Source organism: Filicampus tigris, chromosome 10, assembly GCF_054856515.1.
Source record: "Filicampus tigris isolate MCC_2025a chromosome 10, RoL_Ftig_1.0, whole genome shotgun sequence".
Taxonomy (NCBI): Eukaryota; Metazoa; Chordata; class Actinopteri; order Syngnathiformes; family Syngnathidae; genus Filicampus; species Filicampus tigris.
This window is the reverse complement of record NC_141226.1, coordinates 8230723-8257346: the sequence shown is the minus strand read 5'-3', so window position 1 is coordinate 8257346 and position 26624 is coordinate 8230723. Positions and strand designations below refer to the sequence as shown.

Genomic DNA, 26624 nt, shown 5'->3' with positions numbered 1-26624 from the left:
AACATTTGCGAGACCTCAAACATTAAAAAGGTACCTGCTGCTTCATGATGCCCATCTTCATAGGCGTCTTGGAATACTCCACGGACTGGCTGACGATCATTTTGGGAAAATGTTCAGGAGCCTCATCCACTTCTGACAACATCCTCCCCTCCTGCCCCTTCAGACCTTTTTTGCTTGCATCCTCCACACTCTGTGTCTTGTTGCTGAGCCCCGGCATCTTCTCCTTGGCGCTGGCAATCACACTGAGAGACTTCTGCATGATGGAGGTGCGCAGGTGCACAGGTTTCTTTTCATGTGTTAGGTTGTGAACGCTTGCCGACTTCCAGAAGAGTGGAACTGACTCAGTGGACTCTGCTGGTTCCAGCTTTGATGTCGGGGCAACTGGTTCCAGCTGTTTTTTGCAATGTTTGCGGCCAATAAGGGAACCAAGAAGAGAACCCTCCCCGCCATTTCCCACCGGAGTCATTTTGTCCTCTGCCGCCGAGCCACTTTGACTTCCAGTTTCATCATCTTGGTCGCAAACATGATCATAGCTCAGCGACTTCTGCAAGCTTATGACTTTGTTCTTGAGCGAATCTTCTCGAGGTTTTCCTAAAGGGAGATTCAAAGAGAGGGAGATTCTTGACATTTGTAAAAAAAATCTTGCTCATAGTTCAATATGATGTAATTTATAGATTGCTATTTGGGGTGAAACAAAAAAAATGATTTGAATCAGAAAATCTGTTTTGATGTAAAAGATGTGAGTGCATCGAATTGTGCTTGATCTAATGGCTCTTATAAATCGAGATACGTAACAAGTTGTCTTTTATTGGAGAAATTAAGGAAATGTCACATTTCCAATAAACTACGGACAAGTTCATTCATATTTTAAAATGACAACAAGAAACTCATCGCATCACACCCTCTCTAACTGATCAAGTAGTAATCCCACTGAATCAAACTGTCCTTGAACCCAACACATATGAAATTGTCTATTATTAGAAAGACACACACCCCAAGTTGATATATTAGCAGCAAAACATTTAGTGCCTCCCAGTTGTAGGCTGCCTTTACTCAGTCAAGATTGAAATATCTTGACAAGAATTGGATTTGTAGCCTCTGCAGCGTGCAGTCTTGCAATTGAATTTTACATGCACCATTTACAGGATGCCTACAAGGTCACTGTCTCCATTTCATTCCTAAAACAGAGCTGGCATTATGTTAACAGGTAGCTCAATGTTTTGACCACTTTTTTTTTTTTTTTTTTACAACTCACTGAGTTTTGGTTATGTAATACATACCTTCAAGGAGGCCAAAGTACCAAAATCTGTCTCGGGTGCGGTGAAATTTGTTGACGGAAACGCTAACGGAAGCCTGTTTAAAATCATAGTCGAACCGACCAATAGGCGATTACATTTTGGTCCGGCTTGACAAAAAGGCGGCTAGACGGACGGCAGAAGGGTACCCACACTGTAGACAGAAGGCGATAAACGGACCGGGAATTTTTAGCAAAATGCCCAGCTCTGTGGGTCACTGTTCTGACAGTACGGCAAAGAATATTGCTGATAAATGGACCAAGAATGGAATGTAGATCACAATGTATATCACATTTGTTGCACAATATAACAAGGTGCCTTTTATTGTTTTCATGCCTAATAGAGTAGTTACACTGTTAAGAAGTACCGTATTTTTCTGACTATAAGGCTAAATCCCAATACCCACACTTGCACCCCTGTGCCCCTCAATTGCATGCTCCCGTCGAGCATGCTATAAAACAGGTGGCCACCAGCGATAATGCGCGAATACTACTTCTACTACTTCTACTATTTCTTTTTCTTTTTCATTTCTTGAGAAATACTTTCGGTGTATTACCGCCACATTCTGGCCGCTGGCAATAATGCAGCAAAAATATTTTTCCAACCGGCAAAAGAAAGTCAACGTGATTGTGGAATTGGGATTTCATTTCACGATGCCGGTCAAAGCTCTAATAATTATATGATTATAAATCGCAAAACATGCCATGCGATGAAAAAAAAGGTGCGACTTATGGCCCGAAAAATATGGTAGATTGATTTGAAAGTTATTAATAAAGGTTTTATAATGGAACCAGTTTGACACAATTATTACTCTTTCCGTTAATTACCACGGGGATTTTTTTTTTTTAATATTAACACATCGAGGGTCAATCAGCAGTCAAATGTAGCTGCCTATATTGCACCATTTTTATGAACATAAACATAGCTAAGTCATGTTTTAAAGATGACTACAGTAAGTCCTAGATCTTACCGTGCTGACTCGTCTCCATGTGGTTTCTCCTCAAAGTGCTGCGGTTGCTACCATGTTCACTGCCATCTTCTCTGCTACACTGGCGGTGTATGTGCATGGTCTCTGGGATCTCTGTGATTCTTTTCATCAGGGTACGACCGAGGCCCTTTTTGGAATTGCGTTTCTTTTGGAGGTGAGGGTTGTTGGCGAGCATTTTCTTGCGTTTGTAGACTTCAAGCTGAGTGTAGAGTTTTTTCAACTCATCCTGAGAAAGGAAAGTGTGCATCAATCTGAATGCATCTATACAAACAGTACAGCACATTTCTACTGCTATATACAACTATTGCCATTGCAACAACTATCTTTTTTTATTTAAAAAAATGATTTTTTTTTTCCAGATGACTAAACAGAGCCTAGTGTCAATGGGAGTAAAAATACATTGAGTTCACAGATCTTCTGTGAAGTCTGACATGGTAAATCCCTACTATGCTAAACTATTCGTCTTGTTCTGAAACTTTCTTCAGCATTCTGAAGTAGCAGAAAAGGCAAGTGTAACCAACAAATCATGCTTGTGTGTTTTCTCACCCGTATATCTTCCGGGTCCAAGCTGTGCTCACTCCAGGCTGAGGTGATGCTGTTGTTGAGGTACGAACCAGACCTCCCAATGTCCAGCTCCTCCTCATAGGCCTCAGTGGCAATATCATCCCGAGCCTGAGTCCCTTTGGACAAGAACTAAGACAGAGAGAACCATGACACTATAACCACACAGTTCCAGAAAGAAAAACAAAGACAATATTTGTTTGGCAAGGAGCACTTTTTGCACTTGTAATTATTAGGTCAAAAATATCCATGAATGTAATCTGAGGTGTGACGGCGCAGAACAATCATTTCCTGCAGTAAACACGTTAGTGAGATTTATATTCGGAAATTAAAGAGCTTTCCCGTCTGAAATTACATTTGGTCTACTTAGACAAATGAGCCATTTCTGCAAATCATATTTGCCAGGACAAGGGCACAGACAATATTTCATTAAAGGCGAAGGCAAACATATTTTTTTCAAGAATATGTTCTATGCAGGCCCACTAGTTGAAACAAAGCAATTGACTGATATAAAACATGAGTTAAGCAGCAAAATCACAGACCCTCAGGCCTCAGATAACGACCAATCATGTCTCACCTGTTTTCTGCAGCTGAGCTATAATTGGTCGTTACCTGAGCCCTGAGAGTGTGTGATGTCATTTTTAGTTGACTCACATGTTTTTTTAAGCTGACCCATGGTTGGTCATTAGCAGAGCCGTAAGCAAATGTAATGTCATTTTGCCACAGCAAGTGACAAAATGATATTTCAAACATGAAATCGTTGTTGTGTGGTCCTAAATATAATAGTAAATACTATACAAGTGATTATTCTTAACCAAAATGACAAAAATTGCATAAAAACACATTAATTCTAATATGGGTCAATTTTGACCCGCTTATGAAAGAGTGTAGGGTACAGTCACTCGTGCATCTAAGGGTTAAATATTAGAAAAAGTCAAAAACAAACCAACTGAATACATTTTCTTGCAATCTTGCACTGTCAGGAAAATACAGGTTCTTTTAGGGGGTGGAAATCAAAGTACTCTAAAATGAAGCACAACATAGTTTTTTTTTTTCAGTCAGGTGGCATCCCAGAAACTAGTAACAAAGGGACTGCAGAAACATTTTATGCAAGCTGAACTTTCTACTGGAAATGTTCAATGTGTTGCCATGCATAAGGTCTATTAGTTTGGCCTAAAGAGAGTTTAAACTCAGTGACCACGGCTGTGGTACATACTGCATGCATCTACAAATATCAGCCAATTACATGGAAACCTACTGTTGATCTACTGGGATTTCACACACAACAATGTATTGCATGCGCAGAATGGTGTGAAAATAGAAATGGTGCAAAAAATAGTAATGGACATCAATTCCTTAGGCAAGGAAGAGGTCGGAGGAGAATTGATTGACTGGTGGGAATGATAGAATAGCAGTGGTGGTGAGTGTGAATGTTGGATTTTTTTTGTCCAATCGGATATCACCTCCATTTTTGTCTCTCTATTTTGGATACAGTATAGAGATATTTTTTTTTGAAGCACATGTCGATGGAATCATATCGTAACAGAGGTTAAGAAAAAGAAGCTCACTGACGTCGCTGGTTGAGTGACCCACTACACGCCATTACCCCACCCCAAAACCCAAATTTGGAAAACGTTTCAAATAGTTTCAAGCTCTTTTTATATATTTATTTTCAAAAATGTTGTATTGTATTGGGTGTTTTTAAGCCACAATAAAAAAGTACTTCAATTGGACAGTTGGATAACCCCTCCCTCCAGTTAGTCAGTTAAATTGAGGTTCAATGTACACAGAATTCAGTCACATAAAGGTAGTAGATGATGGTCTAATTATTTAGTTTTGCTTGAGCAGTGAAAGCAACAACAAAGGGAGACCCAATATTTAGGCCAGACTGAGAAACAGACGCCATGTGAGCTTAACACCCTCCCGTTGTGCTTCATTATCCCGGCCTACTCGACTGACTCAAATGTCTGAGGAGCCTAATTAAGACCGAATGAAAGAAGTAGGAACGTTGATGGTGTACTGCGTTTATCACACAGCGGGGCGATTAAATGTTTTTCATCAGACGTAAGAGATTGCATATAAAGATGCCCATGGGAGTGCTTAGCGAAATTACAATAATGACTAACGCCATTTGAATAGGTTTACGTCACAGACCGCAAATGTGCTTCTTTATACTTTTGTGAATGTATGTTTCACATTTCTCCTATTACATGAGCGAAAGCAGATTAATGAACTGTCGTGATTAGAAGCTGCAATACAGCATCAGCCATTTTGTAAATCTGTATGTGTTGATTATAGGAGTCATTACCCTTAGGGAGAGAACCTTTCAGTATAGGAACCTAAGATGATTAAGATGCAATAAAGGATTACACAAAACTATTCCAAAGAGCCTCTAAGACTTACAATCTGCTGAACCAGAGGTGGGCACAGCTCATTAACTGCAGATAATGGAGCGATACCTTTGGAACAAGAAGCACTCCCACAGTCACAGTGACAGTCAGGTGAGTGTGAGCGAAGACCAGCATCAGCATCCAGTCAGGGTGAAGGCTGGGCGCCATAGAGAACCTGCAGGAACACAAAGATACTGTTCAGCCACAGTATCGAAGTTGAAAGTTAAAAGTGAGATGAGCTGAGAGCTCTTGCAGTCTGTGAATTCTAGTCTGCCAGACATCAATAAGAACCCACAGCATTTCTCTTCTTTATCCACATCAACGGTAAACAAAGCAAGACTGTATGCGTTTAACGCTCACATACTACAGTACATAGCTGTCTATAGCAAATTATGAACTACAGATATATTTAAAAATGTATTAATAGCCTGTCTAACATTAGTAAATGGATAACAAATTCTTAGGCAAAAATGTTTTGTTTTAGACCATTTTGAATATATATATTCTCTAATTTGGACTTCTATTCCTCATGTTTCGATTATAACATATAATCAATCTTTTGCTGTTTTAGCTTTCAGTCTTTTCCCATTCGCCCATGGCCATTCATAGAGAAACAGGTGCTCTTTCTGTGGGAACTGTGCAAATGTGGTGAAAATGTTCCCGAGACTATTTTAAGCTCCCACTTCAACACGATTACCAATAGTTTGGACACGATACCCAATTCTGACGTTGATACTATACCTGCATAAAGTAACATACTGATACTGACATGATACCACAGCAAAAATTTAAAGAAGAAGTAAAACCCCCTCAAAAATCTTTACAATATTATGTTCTATGCAGCCCTACTAGTCTAAACACAGCATTCTGATTAACATTGTGTTTGTGGAATTTGAGTTAAACAGTAAAATCCACCCATTTTTGTCCATCTCAGGGGGCAGCCATTTTGCCACTTGCTGTGGCAAAATGACATTACATTTGCTTACGGCTCTGCTAATGACCAACCATGGGTCAGCTTCAAAAAACATGTGAGTAAAAGTAAAAAGAGAAATAATAGCTGATATCCGAACAACTTACAGTAAGGGTACCCATTTACTTTGATAAATGTGATGGTCCAGAGTGTCGGGGCATTTCCAGAGCTGGGCATATCGCCTCTGTGACGGACTGGTCCGCCTATCCGCCTATGATGGATGCCCATTTTGTAGGCGATAAATGATAAACGGGAAACTTTAAAAAATAGTTGGAATAAGCATAGTGTGAAGCCCATTTTTTTCTGTCTATATAATCTTCTATTTTTACCTGTCAATCTAGCCTATGTGAAAATGATGGATTTTTACTATTTGGATTCGAAGACCACAAAAAGAAATAAAGAACACGTCTAGCTGGAACTGATGTGAATTTCTTACCTCAATACCCCGAAAGATTTTATTTTATTTGAGAGGGTGCAGCAAAATCATCATGTATATGTATGTAAGTATGTATGTATGTATGTATGTACTGTATGTACAGTATGTACCGTATGTATGTATGTATGCAGAGCTGGGCATTTTACAAAAATTTCCCGGTCCATTCATCACCTTCCGCCTGCAGCCGGGGTACCCTTCCGCCGTCCATCTATCCGCCTTTTTGTCCGGCCAGCCGAAATCGTAATCGCCTATAGGCCGCTCCACCTAGCATTTTTAACGGGCTTCAGTTAGCGTTTTCACCTACTAATTTTGACCAACTCCCTTATATATGATTTCTCAAAATATTTGAAAAGTTATACTTTATTTATATATTATTCAAACTTTTAGCATAATAATACTAGCACATAAGTATACGTTGCTAAGGAACTTTATTCCTGATCTGTAAATTGACATATATTTATATAATAATATATACTATTTCCCATTTCCATAAGCTACACATAATTTGAGGGCATTTATAATGCAGATTCAAGAAAATGTAGTGTACAGTAAGTATATATTGTATCTTAGTTTCTTAAATCTAAACCAAGTGAACTGTTTTGTGCTAGTAGGTCCCTATATAATTAAAAAAAAATCTTTGTTTTTCTTAGTCAACAAATTTCAGGGTGAAAGAATGACATTGAGGGTATTTTAAATGAGGTACGGTGTCAAAATGTAAGGGTTTAGTGGTAGGTGATGTTTACTAAACAGGTGAAAAACTTTTAAAAAAAATGTATGTTGTATGTTGGCTTTCAAAAATGATGGCCAGGACATCCTACATCACAACATTTTGTATACCACTGTACTATGATCTTCCATGCAAGTGTAGTTTGGTTTTTCAGATGTTGCAAATATAACAGTTCATGCATTTATTGTTCATTGTTATTCATGTTCCAAAATCCCATGAACTATGGAGAGGACAAAATGAATAATGCGGTTGCAAAATAAAATGCCAAGCAAAATGCCAAAAGCCTGGGTCTTGCCCCCTTCCTTTGTGTTTCTATCCAATGAGATCACTGCATTATGTTGCGCTGTGCTCTCCCACATGTGTCTTGTTGTCTCATTAGTTCTGCTACATTTAGTTCCAAGGCTCCTGTCAGCGGCTGTGGGGCATCCTTGCCCGTTGTCTTGTTTGGGCAGTGTGCTTGCACTTCAACTTTGGTAGCAAAGTTGTGCATGTTTTTTTTTTTTTGTACTTCAGTAAACTGAAAGTGCTCCAACTCCTCCTATGCTTTTTATTGAGCTGTCCACAAAAGTTACTTATCACACTTGCACACTCACAAATCAACCAGATAACACTTCAGACTTACAATACAGGTTATTCTGCTTGATAAATCAACAATATTAATATGTCATCCAATTGGTTGTAAAACTTGTTGGATATATGGTACCACACAAAAGTGAATGCACCCATCATATTTGTGAAAATATTTGATTATATCCTTTTATGGTACAACACCGATGAAATGACATTCTGTACAGTGTAAAGTGGTCAGTACAGCTTGTAATACAGCATAAACTGTATTACTGCCACTGGATACAAAAGTGAGTACACCCAAAGTGACAATGTCCAAATTGTGGCCAATAAGCAATCTTGTCCCATGAAATGAATATAAAAATAAATAATAAAATACAATTTTAGTATAAATAAAAATACAAATAAATATAAAAAATGAAATAAAAATATTTCCAAACTTTTGAAGGGTGTACCCACTTAGTATTGTATAGTAAACTGATGGGGTACGCACTGAAGGCATTCGTTTTAGTTGGTGATCGACAAACTACAGGGGGAGCCACTAAGGTCGCATTTCATTACCAAACAAACCACAAGGAATCATACCTCATAATATTAAAGCTCAAATTGAGCATTTGACAAGTCTTTGTTTAGAAACATGTAAATGGGGTGTCACTTGTATCGCGCTTCTCCACCTTCGATACTCGAAGCACTTCACACTGTTACCTCATTTGCCTACAACTGAGGGTTCAGTATCTGAAGTACACTTTGACATGGTCACAATGGCCGGGGATCGAACCCCCAACCTCTGGGTCGGGAGACGACCACTCTACCACTGAGCCATGCCGAGCCCAAACATGTCATACATAACGACCCGAGCTGCACGTCCAATACTAAGTGATTGGCGCGGCGGTTTGACAAAGTACTCAGTCATCCTATGGGTGAAATTATTACTTTATCAAGGACCGTTATCATCTTTAGGTCAGAAGAAGGCTCATTGGTGAAATTTGCAATACAAAATGAAAATGACAAGTGAGAGCAAAAATCATCTTATGGTAAGTCATTGAATTGCATTGCCATTTATCAATATTCTATGTTATTTTAAATTAATGTATGCATTAGAGTTAATGAGCTGCTCTGCGACAATTGGTATGCAGTGGATTAATACTCAGTACATCACAAAGGCTGAATAAATGTACTTAATTTGAACATCATTTTACAGTAATCCACAATTATAGCGATGACCTCTGATTATTTTTAACCACAAGTCAGCAGAAAAGAAATGACTGTGATGATTATTGATTAGCTGCAATTAAAACAAAATTTACCATTGTTGATTGAGCAACGTCCAATCAATAGCAGTGGCAAGTGGTGAGTTTCTGACCTGGGCCTAGGGGATTTAAGTGACATAATCCACCTTTTAACACCATCACGTGGCAAAATGATGTACAAAAAAGCCATATAACTATGTGTGGCAATAGCGAAGAGAGAGGCATTTGGCATATTTGAGGATGAATACCTTTATTACTAAAGCAAGAAGGACGGGTATCTTTATCTTCCGATATTTATCACCTCGAAACAACTCCAAACCTCTACGCTACAATATAGCACTTCACAATCAATATTTTTTCAATTAGATGCTGATGCAGAGGCAGCCTCAATTCTTTGCTCCTGCCTATGTGTGTAAGCTAATTGTTCCTCTCATGTACTGCTCTGAAATTGCCCCCCCAAAAAATCAATTTCCGGGTTGAAGGAAGGCAGCCAGCAACAGCGTTCGGTCATTGTTTATTTCTTTTTTCTGTTCCTTTCTGTTTACGTCTTCAAATTGCAAACCAACGTAGAGAAGCGAAAGCTGGACTCTGCTCGGCTGCTGTCACACACACATTTACACCACACTTATACTCATAGCTGGTCACTGTAATATCACAATTCAAAATGATCAAAAATATCACAATTCTTGTAATCACAGAGTACGATTTATATTGGAAGGTAATTGACAGAGTTGGGGGTATTTTGGGGCCGATGTATATGTGCCATAGAAAAAAAAATCAAATTTTTGTTTGCGTCTGTCTCTCTGTGGGACCTGATACCAATTAACCGGTGGTTGGGGACCACTGCTATACATACACTGTATGTGTGAATCACATGCTGAACAGTCTTATCTCTGGAGAAGTCAAACCAGAACCAAAACACTTTAAAGTTTTTTTTTCCCCTCAGCAAGTGAGAACTGTTTGATTTATAACCACAATGAAGATGACAATAATGAATGTGTGTCCGCTAGACCCTTCAGCTTCTTAATGGATTAAAAGAATCTTTCCCTTTTTGCTCTGATGATTACATTGAAATTCTGCTCGTGTAAAACATTTCTAATCACAGTTTTTGTTGGAGAATGTGTGACAAATGAAATTGTTTTGACTAAAAGCTTCTAAAAGATTTATCACCACTAAATAAGGACTGGTTGATTGAACAGACACAAGGTCAATTTGCCAATTTGAACTCAATCAATCGGAAACAAAAAGAGGGTTTGAAGAACTTTACGAAAAAGGACAAAAGTACAAACCAATAATAAATTGAACAACGAATCGTGTATAGCTGAAAGATAAACAGATTAAGGGAGAAGGACAAAAAAATACTAGAGAATATGGATCCCATATACTAAGGATGTAAACTGTACCAACAAAGATTAATAAGAGGGTGGATGGGAAGGTAAACTATTCTTTGGTTTGGGAGACGGGTAAACATTCATCAAAGTACCTTGTGTGGACTTTTCATTCATACTGTAAATATTTTTTTACACTGAGTGTTGACATTTCTAATTAAAAATTTTAAAAAATGCATCGGTTTTAACTAATCAAATACTGGTGAATTAGTACAGAGATGACTAATGTTTTCATTGCAAACAAGTTATTGAAGCCTTATTGATGCAGTGCAACCACAATGTAGGAAATGTAATGCAAGATATGTTGCAAAAAAAATTACAGCATTTAGTCAGCACCAAGGGAACAGAGTGTATGAGTTTTGCTTTTTTGATGTATGAATGTGATTTTTTTCATGGCTAATTTCAGAATAAGGATGAACCTCAACAACTGGTTCAGAGAAGACTGCGAAAAAATACTATACAGTAATCCCCTGTTTATCGCGGTTAATGGCCACATGGGTATGTACAAAGCCTTCGAGTCAACTATCTCTTTGAAACTTCTTCAAAAAAATCTTCTTTCCGCAATATGGCTGTATTTTTTCATTTTTATTTTTGATGAGCACTTTTTGAAAACCCGCCATGCACTGAGGCCGCGAATCTCGAACCGCGAAGTAGCGAGGGATTACTGTATACGTACAGGAGGTTCAGTTTAAGCAAGATGACTCACAGTCAAAGCAGTGACACTCCAGTGACACAGGTAGCCACCTGGATGAATGAGCAGAAGTAAAAGATGTTCAGGTTGTACGTACGACACCCTCAGTTTTCGTAGTCAGGTGTAAGAGGTGAGATGAAAAAGCAACATGCAGGAACACAGCTTTCAAATTCATGAAATTACGATGTCAGGGATCAGACAGCATATTAAAGGTCGTCAGGTACCGGGAAAAAGTACATGTATGTTTACAGAACTGCACCATTGAGCAAAATAGCATAAGGGAATTATCTGTGTGAATTAAATGATTGACCATCAGATGACAAGGCCTCAAAAAAGATGACTTCCTCACCAATTAAACATTAGCTCAAATTTGTGATATTTGTATGCAGGTGACCAAGCCTACCACAAACTCACCATCATGTTTTGGTCGCGTCTATTTGCAAAGTAGGTCGCAGAGATGATCACTTTACACTATTATACCGGTCCGTCCTCTGTCCGCGACCTGGGCACCTTTCCGTCATTGTCCCTCCATCCTCATTCATAAAAATAATCGTCCTCTGTCCATGTCTGTCCTTGTCATTTTTAAAACACTTCTGTCCTTACATTTCATCAGAAATGAGAACACAAACCCATCCCTGGGACGGAATCCCCATCTCTGGTTAGTGGGGAGGTCTTATTATTGAACAGATTTCTATCTAGACAGTCATAGGACACATTTTCTGATTGTCCGACGTACAATCGCATAGACAGATACTTTCAATTCAGATAGCAAAATTTATCTGCTAGCTCTAGTGAGTTACTCGTCGACTGGTGCCTAACAAATCTGATCAGCTTCTTGGAATGGACTGTTTCAGACTTTGGTGTTTGACAATATTGTTTTTCCAATTTATTAACCTTCTTTCAAGGGTGTCTGGTCTGATAGAATTTGGTATCATTCCAGCTTTCTGTACCCACCTGATGATGTGGAAGGCGGCCGATAAGAGTAACTCATTGTAGACGGCCACTGCCATGTAGCGTGGTTCATGAAAGGCTGAGTGAATCGTTCGGACAGCGTAGCACAGGTAAACACCCCACAGCAGGAATAGGAACTCCGCTGAGAAGAAAAAGAAATGCAATTGGATTGAAATGGAAATGCTTCCACTCTGTTTACTGGATTTTCCAGATTAATTCAGTTGTTTCAAAATGTGAAGGCTCTAATTTTTTTTTCCTTTGCAGAGCAGTTTTGCTTCATTTGAGGAACAATTTTCGAATTTTTCGGATACATTTTTAGATTGGTTGCCAGTAAATCACAGGGCACGTATAAATGAACAGCCATTCACCCTCACTATGGTGAATTTAGTCATCAATTGTTGTTTTTAGATGTTTTGGGAATTTGGAAAGAAGCAAGAGTACCTGGAGAAAACTTGAAAGCACACGAGCATGCAAACTCTATTTTATTTGGGTCTATTTTAGCAACACATATAAAATATATATTTGAAAGCTCCACGTTTGGAGTCGCTGCATTCTATCTACACGTCTAGTAATCTGCCAAAGCGAAAACAATTAAGACTTACTGTATAAATGACATTTTGAAAATGACAAAAGAGCAGGGACTATAAGGTCTTCATTTATGGTTTACAGATGCTAAACGGCACTATTAAGTCTACCATTAGCTCTATAACAGCCCATAAACAGCCCCCTCTTTTCAGAGTTTAGAGTCTATTAATAGTCATGAATGGATCTGGTCTATAAATCATCAAATTACATGCTACGAAGTCTCAGGGTGCATAGGGAGTCTTGTAGGATGATAAGCACGACAAATCAAACCAATGCTTGTCTTCTGCTATTATTCTCAAGACTATTGTTGTTACTCATCTGTCTATAAAGAAATAAATGTTTTTGTTTTCGTCTAGCAGAGAGTTGGCAACATTACAACATAGGCCAAATCACTGAGGTAATTTTCCGAGTACGACATCAGTCAAGAGTTTTCAGAAGTAGCATTGCAGGGGACTTCCTGTTCGAAGCATAGCCTCAACACATTAGTGTGTTCTCAATGGTTGTCATAGCAACTAGCAGGGTCCCTCATTTCCTGTCCTGCACACACTGCACGCATACAGATATGGTGAGATTGTTGTATTTAGCGTCAGTCATTCCATTGAAAGTCCCTCGTGTGTGAGATTCTGACACCGTCTTCTTTTTCATCATCAGGGCTTCACTATTCTCTTCTTCTTTCCCTCTCCTACAGTATTATATTAATTAACAAAGTAAGGCATATAATGCATTCTAGTTAAGGGGAAGTCAACCCCCCAAAATTCTTCTGGAATAATATGTTCTATATGAGCCTTCACCAGTCTAAACATGGCATTCTGATTAATATTGTGCTTGTGGAATATGAGTTAAGCAGCAAAATCCACCCCTTTTTAGCCATCTCAGGGGCGGCCATTTTGTCACTTCTGTCGACTGAAAATGACATCACAGTTGCTCAGGGCTCAGGTAACAGCCAATCTCGGGCTCACCTGTTTTCTGAAGCTGAGCCATGATTGGTCCGTTACCTGAGCCCTGAGCATCTGTGATGTTATTTTCAATCAACAACAAGTGGCAAAATGGCCACTGCCTGAGATGGACAAAAACGGGCGGATTTTACTGGTTAACTCATATTAATATTAATCAGAACGCCATGTTTTGACTAGTGGGGCTGAATAGAACAAATTCTTGTTAAGAAGAATTTTGGGTTGACTTCACCTTCAAGTAAGAAAGCAGCATTACCTGACATTATAGGTTAACTGTCAGCAGGCCATGCTTTTCCAAAAAACCGAGGATTCTAGGGATGTTTGATGCCACTTCTTTTTAGACTAAGTGTTCGCTCTTGAGTACTTAACGAGACTGAGTACCGATATCACTTGTAGTCATTGTCATTTGTTTCCTTAAGTATCAGTGGCTGGGAGTCTTTATAAGTAGCCGTTGCAATGAAATAAGGCTACGATCAGCCCGAAACCGAAAGCGAGTATAATTACTCACCCATTCTGTGAGAATTCCTCAGAAACTGGTCGCAAGTCAATCACAGTGAACATGAGGACAAACAACCATTCACACGTTAGCCCAGGGGTGGGCAATTCCGACGAGGGCCAATATTCTCCCTGTTTTCCAACTCTCCCTGCTGGAACACACCTGATTCAAATGATCATATAATCAGCAAGGTCTGCAGAAGCTGAAAAACGATCCTGATCATTTGAATCAGGTGGGTTGCACCAGGGTGACATAAACATGCAGGATACTGGCCCTCGCGGGCCGTAATTGCCCACCCCTGCGTTAGCCAACCATTCCTGTTTTTGGAATGTGGTTGGAAGCAAAAGTGCCCTCACACAGGCACGCAGAGAAACTACAAGTTTCACATGGGCCGAGATTTGAAGCCAGGACAGGCACTTGCCGGTTGACAAAGACATTTTATGCTAACAATATTTGGGGTGTTCAAGTACATTTACAATGTTGTTTTAACTAACGAATAAAACACTAAGAATCCACTGGATGTTAAACTGATGTTGAATTAACATACTGATTGCATTTCCACACACTTCGTACATTACAATGTTGAACTCACTCACCGACAACCATCATGAGGTCCCACCGGTCCAGCAGACACATACTAAACTGCAGCCCCTCCGACGAGAGGCCGGCTGTGATTAAGGCCCGACTCAGCTCAGGGTTCTGGCACACTGCAGAGGTCCAGGCCACCAGGAACCACAACACCACCAATAGGATTATTGTCAGCATCCTCAGGACCCGCCAGCTGGTCATGTAGGGTGTCCTTTGTGCCGTACGTGACAAGAACACTTTCAACACTCTGAGCGAGAGGAGACAAAGGACAACAGTGGTCACACATTTGTCAACAGGTCCTTAGCGCTCATTCATTTCAGTTGGTTTTTTTTAATAGATTTTCACTGCAAGCAGCACGGTGATGACTGGTTAGCAAATCCGCCTCACAGCGCAGAGGTCTTGTGTTCAAATCTGTGCTCTGGCCTTTCTATGTGGAGTTTGGATGTTCTCCCCGAGCCTGTGCGGGGTTTTTACGGGTATTACGGTTTACTCCCACATTCCAAAACATGCATGGTAGGTTAATTGAAGACTCTAAAATTGTCTTATGAATAATGGTTGTTCGACTATGTGTGCCAGGCAATTGACTGGTGACCATTTCAGTGATCAGGATCGTTTCAGGCTTCTAGAGCATGCTGATGAGCTGATCGATTGAATCAGGTGTGAGTAGAGAGAGATCTAAAACAGGCAGGATATGGCTCTCGAAAACTCTCCAGTTCCCTGCCTTAAAGAATTCAGACGGTAAACTAATGAGCATTATGTAAGAGCAGATGCTTGCTGGTGCGATGTGCTGCAATTTACATATGATCCGATTAGTCGACTAATTGCAACTACTATCGGTGACTGGTTGACTAGCAAAATAATCGTTGGTGGTACCCTAGTTGAGAAATGGACACAGACTGGGCTAGCTCAACATTAAGATATGTAATTCACGTGACATGCATAAAACTTGCCAGGGAATGCATAAAATCAAACCTAAAATGTGTGTTTGTATGTGTGCATGTGCATTTGTGTACGTGTGAGGCGGTTAGAACCTCCGTCCCCCTTACTGAACCTCCTGCAACTCACTTGCCACCCCAGGTAAAACTGTCTAGAACCGCCAGTGGGATTACTTGTTGAAGGAGGAATTAAATTAGAGAAAAATACATCTGCTTTTTTACTAATAAGGATTTAACTAATTGGAAATTTCACATGAGGCTCAGCTGGTGGATACGTTTTACTCACAGTATTTGCCCTCTTCACTGCATCCATGTAATGTTAATGCATCTATGTAAAGGGAATAAAAAAGTACAACATTCCACAGCCAAAATGAGGAGACGAGGAGCCATATGGTGGAAGAGATAAGATCATCAACTGCTGCAGATATACAAACAGTTAAAGTCATAACGAGCAGCTTGCAAGAGGTTTTCCCCAGGGCGCACTTCACAGCCAAACAGCCTGCTCGGAGGATTATCAAACTGGTACATTTACCAGGAGAACTCTGTGACCGGGCTGACCTCTTGTTCCTGTCTTCGAAGCACTCACAGAAACAAGTGCGTGTCTGAGTAGAGACTTCAGATTGCAAAAGTAGATACACAAAAAAGAAAAGTGAAAATTTTAATTTGCTGTTTTGATGGAGATCCTGCAAAAGTTTGGGATTCAAACAATATTTTCACATAAGTTCTGATTGAAAATAGGATGATAATAGGTTCTGTTAGTTTACCTGTACAGCTTGAGGACGATGGTGCCATACATGATGGCGAAACCCAGCAGGCGAACCCATCTCAGGAGGATACAGCGGAACACACTCGGGTGGAAGTACAGTATCATAACCTGCAGGGAGGTACAACACAGTCCACACCGTCAAAAAAATGCACAGTATTAATAGCATCATGAAACATCAATAATTTAAATCAAGACTTTTTTTTATTGACTATGGGACAAATTTACAAACTATAAACTGTACACACTGAACTAGTCGGCAGCTATCCAGTTTGCACATACAGACACACAACCATTCCCGCCGATATTTACTCCTGTACACACTTTAGTGTCTTAGATTAACCTACTAAACATGTTTTGGACTGTGGGAGGAAGCCAGAGCACCAGGAGAAAATTCAAGCAAGAACGGACGATGGAGTTCCAAAACTCCGCACAAAAAGGTCAGAACCCCGATTCAAACTCTCAACTTGAGAAGTCTGAGGAGGACTCACTAACTTGACTTGACTTGCCACTTGACTGAATCAACATGAAGTCTTTTGTTTTCAGCCAGTGAACTTCATTTTACATTATCAAACCAAATTCTTAATGAACAATTACTATACGCATAGCGATACACCAAAGTTATTTGTAAGAAAAGGAGAAAATACTCCCAACAAGGCAAACATAAAGTCATTTATCCTTTTGTTGCGACAGTGTGTGTTTTATGCAAAGCTTTTTAATGGAGCTGCACCTTCAGGTAAAATCCCTCTGCTAAATGGGAATTTAATCCTAAAGTTATCATTTCAACACGTAAAATGGTATGCATTCAACCCCTGAGGTTTACACATACATTCTGTTTCCCTGCTCACTTCCGTTTCAGTTGTGTTTCTGTCAAATTCACGCAAAAGGAATATGACATGAACATGAAGGCGAGTCTCCAGTAGGTGAAAATAAGAGACCAATTTGGCCTCATGCCTCACACCTCCTGCTGTCATCTCTTAGCCGCATGTTGTTAATCCAGCATGCCATGTCTGCTACCAGAATGTGAACATTCACAATGGTGAACACTTCACACTTTTCATTTTCTACGTGTGATAACATAAGTATATTCCTATATTACTGTACAGTATGTGCCCAAGTATTTTTTGACATCATGTGTATATTATCATTATCATCATTTGCAGTTGACTCAATGCTTGACGTGATGGTTCCTCTCGCACCTTTTTTTCTGATAGAGGCACACATTAAGCATCAATAAAGCAAAGGAAAGCAATGGCGGATATTTAGTAATGGCTTATGTGCTTCACTGGTTCTTAAATGTGCTTTTTCAACAATGAAAACAATATCAAAAGTTATCACAACACAAGACAATAACATCCAAGCCAGACGACTCATCTCAAGCGGCCTGATCATCCTTGATTTGTGTATTTAATCCCCGCCGGAATATGCTGCAGATTGCAACATCGCCGAATGCATTCTGAGCAGCAAAAATGCAGAAGGAGATGAAGTGATGGAAAATTCGCCTTGAGTTAAGTCCAGCAAAAAAACACCCGTTTCCTAAAACACTCCTCACCTCTGAGAGGAAGTCTGATATTGATCGACATACTGCTGGCTTTGCATTTCTTACCGACCAAGCTGCAGCCTTGTCAGTGAGTAGACTCATGATAAATACCAAATTAAAGTACACTGATGAATGAACTGGCCACAGGTGTAGAATATTAGGTTCACGTATTTGCAGGAGATGATGACATGGCTGAAGATCTTGCAACCGGCATCTAGCCTGATCTAATTGTGAACTTAATGTATCAATAGTGGTCGTCATAACAGTCACTGCGGTGTCAATGAAACCGGATATCTCCGTTCAGTCACTGTGCCTGTAAACCTCGCCGACTAACATTATCAGCAGGCGTGGCCCAGGAGGCTCCGCCACCCAGGAAACTGAAAAAAGAAACACACACAGGCACAGAACCGGGAACATAACAGACTGAGGCCCACAGGGAACAAAAAAAAAAAAAAAAAAAAAAAAAACACCAATCCAAAAAAATCTTATTATGTTTTTGTGGTTGTCCTACTCATCCTGTTTGTGGGTGCCTCATACAAACCTGTTGTTTGCATTTGCATCCTGCATGGCCCCTTTCTTCATCTCCTCTGTCTTCATAGCAACCTGCCACTCCACTGCAGCCCTTTTATCACATGACTGACTCACAACAATAGTCACCTTTGCAAATAGCAGGCAAAATTAGATCACTCCACTTATTACTCCTAACGAAAAAAATGAATCTTCACAGTCTCTTACACTCACTCATTGCCCAAGCTTCATTCTGTCTACTCCAAACACAAACATGCGGAGAGTCAAGCGGACAAACAGTGTCACGCCCTTTCCGCAGTGCTACCTAAATCCTCTCAGTCACAGGGGACTGCACAATAAAAAAGGCACATTTTTATGTCACCCAGAAGGAGCGGTGGCCCTCTTTGGTTTGCACCCAACCAACCGTGCCTCCTCCATCAATTAATCAGCAGATGTACTGTATTTTTAAAACAAGCACTGCTAGAACTTGATGGACTGTTTAAAAATGCATTGAGCACCAGAACGCAGCAGCTGTACCATGCTTGGCCGAGGACGCTTGTGAAGACAGCAGAAAAGACACTAACTGTATTTTCTGTGTAACTGTATGGGCGAGGAGGCAGACATCAAGGTGAGATGAAGAGGGAAATGCTTTAAAGGAGAACCTGGGGAAAGGTAGAGACATACTTAAAAGGTACCAGGATGATAGGAAGTGAAGAAAAAAAAGAGCAAAGAGCTGAGTGAGAGGGCCTCCTCGATGTGCACATAAGAGATTGGAAGCATATTTGGGGGAAGCTATTTTTGGTATATTTTATGCAACTGGGGGAACAGAATGGAGGGCTGCAAACTCCAATTCATCTTGAATATCCTGTCACGTGAGGGTGAACTGCAGCAGCATCAAAAATAACAGATGCTTACTGTCTTTTGCAAGATAACGCCCGGGAAATATAAAAAGAAGCACAGGTCTTTAGTGCTGAACGTTGTAAAGCTCCTTTTCGTTTACAGAATAAAAACAGCAAACGTCAAACCCACGTTTTATACTTCAAGAGGTATTTGAAGAGGGAGGATCCCCAGTTTCCCCTCAGATCTCCTTGTATTGTGGAAATTTCAGCCATCTGTTTCCAAGCTCAGGATGTGAGGCAGCACCTCAGGTACACTGTGAAGAAGCTTAAGTGTGCTGCATATGTGAATGATGCACACTGGTATTCACCCACAGGTGCTTACATGTAGACAACACAAAGCCTGGCAAAGTTGAGACATACTCAGAGTGCATGCTCACGGGAATAAAAGATACTGACATCAAAGGGAATTAATTAGCATTTAGTTTGACGCCTGCTGATATTTCTGATTAGCATTCATTTTCTTCAATAATAATTTCAGATATGTATGCAAATATTTACTGCTGTGTCTTCTTTACGTGTTAATTATTAAAGTGGTAAAATGCCAGATTAGTAAACTTAAGAGGTAAAAACAGAACAGAATTGTTCCTAAAAAAAAAAAACGAAAGTGTGAACAGGCGAAACGCTTACCCGGTAAGTCAGTCTTCAGACGTGTGAAGGTCATGTACACAGACATAACATAACACATTGTTGCATACATCCTAATACCTCTAACAAAAAGCAGGTTTGCCTGAAGTTTGCATATGTATTACTGAACGCAGCTTTTTCCATGCAGTGAAAGCAGCAAATACATTGCAGCGAATAAAATCCAAGCAAAATTAAATTTCACGAATCTAGGCAAATATGCTTGTTCTTTCTCTGCCAAATTGTTTCTTCTTACCAGGCAGTGCATAGCATTTCACTAACTTCATGCATTTTTTAAATCAATCAATTAAATAAAATAAAAGGTTGTTCAATTTAAGTAATGTAGTCCTCATTCCATTAAAGCGGAAGTCAACCCAAACATTTTATTCAAGAATATGTTCCATGCAGGCCCACTTCTTGAAACAAGGCAATATGATTGATATAAATCGTATATATCTCATCGCTTATGCTAAATGCTTAATTTTTCGTTGTGTCTTTCATGTTTCCATGAAATTCAATTTTGACTTATAACTACATTCATACTGAACAACTTTGCCAATGTTGGGTTCAGTGAGGTGTCGCTGCACTTCTAAATCAAACCTGTTTGTCACCTGAGAGAAAAAAAACTCTTCAAATAATGAGGTAGCACCAAAAAAGACTGAGGAACAACAAAACTATTTTAAAAATGTACCGGTAATTTTAAAAAAACCTTCAGAGTTTCATAGTAAGTTATTACGTTAGTATGAGTTACATGGTGTTGCACCAGTTACTACTTAATATATTTCACGTTTTTTTTTTTTAACTCCTTGAATAAACGTATTTCTCACGGGAAGTTGGGCAAGTTCCATCAGGACAACTAACACAACATTCCTTGTCTTTTCATTAATTGCGCCGACATGTAAACCACTTCATATGTCATCAATGACCTATAATGAATCACGCTGCAATACGTGCTTCGGAAATTCACGCTTCGAAGCCTCGGCACGTTTTGACCCATCACTATCAGAGCTGCCAACGTATTGAAATTCACTTTCAGAACAACTTATCTGAATTTCCATATTTTCAAAATTCTGTCAAGAACTTTACCATGAGACGGTTATTGCAGTGTATATTCCTTGGATCCTTTTTTGCATGCTTGTCAAATGAAGTCAAAGTTATTTGTATAGTCTTTAATCACAGAAAAGTTTAAAAGGGCTTCACATTGCCCACAGTTAACAAATATTAATGACATCCACTGATCTTAACCCCCAGGAGGGCAAGAATAAAGTAAGAAAAAAAAGCATCTGGGAAAAATGGTAACACTGTGAGATCCCATACACACACAAAAAAAAAAACAGATCCCGTACACACATACAAACCCACACTAGCATTATAGCTTTGGGCGAATAATGAAAAGAAATAGCAATACCCTACTGACGGATGAGCAGTGGAAATTACAAAGTACATCTACTTACAGGGAAGTACAGCAGTAAAGCTCCAAACAACATTGCTTCTAGTAGAATGAATCCAGAAGTGCGGATACTCTGTCAGGAGGAAAGAGAGTCGGCTTGTCAGGAGCAATAATTGTAGCGTAATATAATGTACACTAATATCATATCGATATAATAAACATATTTGATAGGTGTAGGTGGGGTGGCATCTTACCCAGTAGGTGATATTTAAGTACAAAAGATGGTTAACTAGGTAGGTAGATAGGTAAAGTAGGTATGTAACGTTAAGTACATGTCGATAGGTATTTGTCGTGATGGTCAGATGATTTTGTTCAGGAATATTATTTCTTCCAGTACTGGCACCTTCATCTTATTGAAAGGGATGGCAATTATATTTTAAATTTAACTTTGACTTATTATTACACTTATAATAAACTGTTTTGCCAATGTTGTTTTTTGTGAGTTGTCGCACTTCTAAATCAAACAAGTTTGTTACTTGAGAAGAAAAAAAAACTGAGGTCATAACTTCAAATATAACATGACTGAAGAAGAATAAAAACGTGGAATTGGAATAAAAACAGCTTCTGAATATTCATAATAAGTTATAGCATGCAGGCATATGATGAGTAATATCTTGAAGACATCTAGTCAAAGCGTTGTCATACATGGGAACACTTTTTAGGGGGGGTTAATCTCCAACAGAGATCGTCTTTTCCTAATCGGTTAATTAATTATGCCAACATGTGAACCACATCTCAAAACAGCGACTTTTCATACTTCATCAATGATGTCATTTTCCTATAACAAATCACGCTTCGTTACACACTTCAGAAATTCCATCCTGTATTGATCAACATGCTTCGAAGCTGTTTGACCCAGTTCACTTGGTATTTGTAGTTTGGTAGCTAAAGCTGCATACATATGTATGTGGGTAGAAAATTCAGTATGTGTAAAACATATAGGTACTGTATAGGTATGTTTAGAAAGGTAGATTGGCCGCTATAGTTAAGTACAGGTAGGCACATGTATGTAGGTCACTGTAACTAGGCAGGTACAGTTAAAGGGATCTGACACGCAGCATAATATATCCGCTTACCTTATTTCTCCTGAAGTGGTAGACCGCCACCATGCTGGCCAAGTCCAGCACCATGCACAGACCTTGGAAGGAGGCCACAGCAAGCCGCAGCCCGCTGTCCTCCTGGGCCAGGCATGGTGTGTTGTCTCTGCAGTAGGGACAGCCCACCCGGCAAGGAAGGCACTTACTCGCAACATCAGAAATGTCGTCTCTGTGAGAGCCCTGTACCTTACCTGAGAACAGAAGAGGGCTTAGTCACACATTTAAATATCCATGAGTTCATGGACACAAGGGCCTTGTGAGGATTTTGCCTCATTCGTTTGATTTACTTTATTTCCGTGAGCAGAGTAATTTGTGTTTGCATTTGAAGTGACACTTCAATGAGTGCATTGGCTTTAATTGATTTGTTTAATGAGAAGCATTCACTAATCCAATAAATCAAAATGTCACAGCATTGAACAATGACAAAAGTAGAAGATTTAATTTGGGAATGATGAGAGAGAAGGGAATAAAGCATTGACACACTGCATTTTTAATCACTCATGTTTGAATGGATTTTTTCAAGTCTGTTCCCCCAGATTGCTTTTTCTACATATCTGAAAGTGTTCTGTGGGTTATAGATTAAAAAAACAGAAATAAAACGGATTCCTTTGGCAACACGTCTGCTGAGGCCAGATTAGGAGTTAGTCTATTAAATCTGACATAAATCCTCTAATTTCTTCACCGATCATCTTGCAGCACCTTTGAAAAAATGTGCTGGATAAACCCTCCTATTATGTTCATTTATTAACAACAATGTACATACAATAGAATCCGCTCTACCGTTGAATCTTCAAAAAAATATCATGTAGTGCAATGCAGGTTTTTTATATTAAAAAAGCAAAAATGAAAAGGAGACAATGTTTTAATTAATTTTTTTTTTTTTAATTTAGATTTTCCAAACGGGTCAATTTGACCTGCAACACAAAAGGAGGCTAAACTTATATTTCCTATGTGATTCTTCATGCTTGTATGCAAAAGCAGTAATTAGGTTGCACAATATGTTGGCCGATGAAGAAAAGATGGAAAATATAAAAAATCTCTCGTCCCAAATAATGCGAAATTCCCCGATATTTTATCACCTTTAGAGATAAAAACAACAACAACAGTGATGGATAAACTTGGGCATTATATTCTATAATGTAGGTCAGGGGTGCTCAAGTCCAATCTTCAAGAGCTCCTATCCAGCCCGTTTTCCATCTCTCCCTGCCTGCAACACACCTGATTCAAATGATCACGATCGTTATCAGGCTTGTGCAAAGCTTGCTGATGAGCGGATCATTTGAATCAGGTGTGTTGCAGGCAGGGAGAGATGGAAAACAGGCTGGTTAGCGGCTCTTGAAGACTGGTCTTGAGCACCCCTGCTGTAAGTATTGTCACCACCTTTTTAGCACATGATGTTGATGAAACTAGACCTGAACCTAGAGTTATGCCCCAAATATTCATATACGGGCCAACTTGTATGCAAAATATTTACCATTTTCATGGGGTCAATTTACAATGCAGTGTAAACAGTACTGTATATTCAAACTACCGGTATATGCATTGTTGTCCAAATGATGTGCAGAGTTTCTGATTAACTCATTTGATATCACATGCTGCATCTTTTCCTCACCCCTGTGCCCTTTTGCCCTGTTGCTAGGAAACAATGCGAAATCGTTTTTCCAGCCCAATCTTATCTGTCTCAACTTCAGTTGTGTACAAATATAGCAGACAGTTCCCAGGACCTGTGAGCCAGACTGAACCAATGTGATTCTTAATAGAGTGTCTCTTCACAGAATGAGCCTAAAGACCTCAGGCCTCATATCATGCTGCATTACAATAAAGCTGCAGCTTAGAATATCATGGCCTCAGGGGCACAGTATATCGCTGGAGTCAGAGATGAGAAACCCTGCAGCCGCTTGATTATTTCGCTCATCAGAGCCAAGCTTCCTGCCTGAGGACACTGCAGTGCTCTCAGTCAAATGTGTCAGAGTGCAAATGCACTCATTTGAATCCAGGACATGATCAGGAGAGTTAATGATACATTGTCCATTCATCCATCGGCTTATTCTGTTCAGGGTTGTGGGAAGCTGGAGCTATAAGGGGAAAGGCAGACAACCTTTAACACTTACAGTCCATTTACACCACCACTGAGTGGGAATTGAACACCAGCTAGACGGAAGTCAGGCGAATAAACCATGACACCATGGTATGTTGTAAAATTGTTCAAGCAAAGACAGTATATGGTCTGCTGTCAAATTGAGAATTTGTTTGTAAACTGTCGTCCAAGCAAATTATATTATCTGTAATCAGTGGTTTTACCAGGATGCCAGGTGTGGGTGGGCATTAGTCTTACCTAGGGGGCAAAAAAAGTGCTACAATGCTCAAGTAGTTCCAAATCCAGCGTAGGGCTATTGCACCTTAAAAGGTGTTTTGTTTTCTCCTTAATTGAGATAACTGTTATTGTGATTTGGGATGAACAAATAAAAGTTGATTTGATTTTGATTTTTGATTTTCCATTCATCAGAACTACATCCGGTTTTCTTTGGGTGGGCAGAGTGTGTCTGTGGGTGGGCACTGACCACCATGCCCCCCCTCTGGTAACGCGCCTGTCTGTAACCCAACCTAACCTTATCGAGAAAGTTTTCAAGAAAAATTTGCCGTAGTTGTCATGCTGCTGCCATACACTTTGCTGTTTGTAATGCCCTGACCAATTCTGCAATTTATATTCCATTTGTTTCAGAAACATGTGGTGTAAAGGCTCGGGATTGAATTCTGCACACCATATTTTAAGATTTCTGCAGAAGCAAGAATATTAATTACTCCATCCTGAATTTTGCAATTTCATAACCCCCAGGATATCCCACAAAAATATCAAACAAAAAGGCATGACCGTCAACCGTTAAGAGAGCCGTTTTCCCATAAATCCTGAAATACCTCTAATAGAATATAAACATTTTGATGAGACATGAAGCTGCGATATGTATTGTAACACCAAAGAAGGATTTGTAACCTACTTTTAAAGCCATTGAGTGCCACACGGCTTGGATGGTAAAATCCTCTCTTGCATTGGCACTTGTATTTGTCCAACACAAATCCGTGGCCAGAGATGGGTAAGCACTGTAAGAAGAGAAAACAGATAATAATGATCACAATTGAAGGGAATATCGGTTAGCCACCTCTTTCAACTGAAACACAAATCAACCCAAACACATTTTTTTCAAGATTATGGTCTATGCAGGCCCACTAGTTGAAACACGGCATTCTGATTAATATTGTGTTTGTGGAATATGAGTTAAGCAACAAAATACACCCCTTTTCAGCCACCTCAGGGGGCGGCCATTTTGTCACTTCTGTTAACAGAAAATGACATCACAACTGCTCAGGGCTCAGATAATGACCAATCACGGTTCCACTTCAGAAAACAGGTCAGCCGTGATTGGACGTTACCTGAGCAGTTGTTGATGTCATTTTCAGTCCACTGAAGTGACAAAATGGCCGCCCCCGGAGAGAGCTAAAAACTGGTGGATTAACTCTTATTCCACAAACGCAATATTCATCAGAATGCCTTGTTTCAACAAGTGGGCTTGCATAGAACATATTCTTGAAAAAAACATGTTTGGGTTGACTTCCGCTTTATGGAAACACATGGAGATAGGATACATGGGAGGATATCGTTATGTTGTCTACAAGGACAATAAAGGCGGTTCTGATTCTCAATAACAAAAAAGAGGCAGGGGAATGATTGATAGATGACAAAGCTTGTAATGTAAGAAGAAGAATGATTTTGAAATGTCTGTTTTAATTTCTGTAAATCATTCATTCCTACAGTATATGGAAGGGGAAAATAGCAATATGATGAGCCTACTACAGTAAGTATGTACAGTAAGAATTCTAAAGTATAATGGAGTCTCAGGACATTCCAGAGGTCAGAAATTTCTTAATTAGGCCAAAAATGTGGGCAAAAATAATTAATCAAGCATAGCACACCGCAAAA

General features: G+C 39.5%; 1 protein-coding gene across 1 annotated transcript in view; it reads right to left on the bottom strand.

Annotated features, from left to right (window-relative positions):
* Window positions 1-26624, bottom strand: part of gpr158b (G protein-coupled receptor 158b) — a 56397-nt gene that overhangs the window by 3641 nt on the left and 26132 nt on the right. The window contains exons 3-12 of the mRNA XM_086043757.1: window positions 25645-25747; window positions 22628-22839; window positions 21556-21624; window positions 16536-16645; window positions 14845-15083; window positions 12218-12356; window positions 5304-5409; window positions 2830-2976; window positions 2266-2509; window positions 35-591 (exon numbers count right to left, since the gene is read on the bottom strand). Of these exons, the coding sequence (XP_085899883.1) occupies window positions 35-591; window positions 2266-2509; window positions 2830-2976; window positions 5304-5409; window positions 12218-12356; window positions 14845-15083; window positions 16536-16645; window positions 21556-21624; window positions 22628-22839; window positions 25645-25747 (1926 nt within the window). The remainder of the gene's footprint in view (window positions 1-34; window positions 592-2265; window positions 2510-2829; window positions 2977-5303; window positions 5410-12217; window positions 12357-14844; window positions 15084-16535; window positions 16646-21555; window positions 21625-22627; window positions 22840-25644; window positions 25748-26624) is intronic.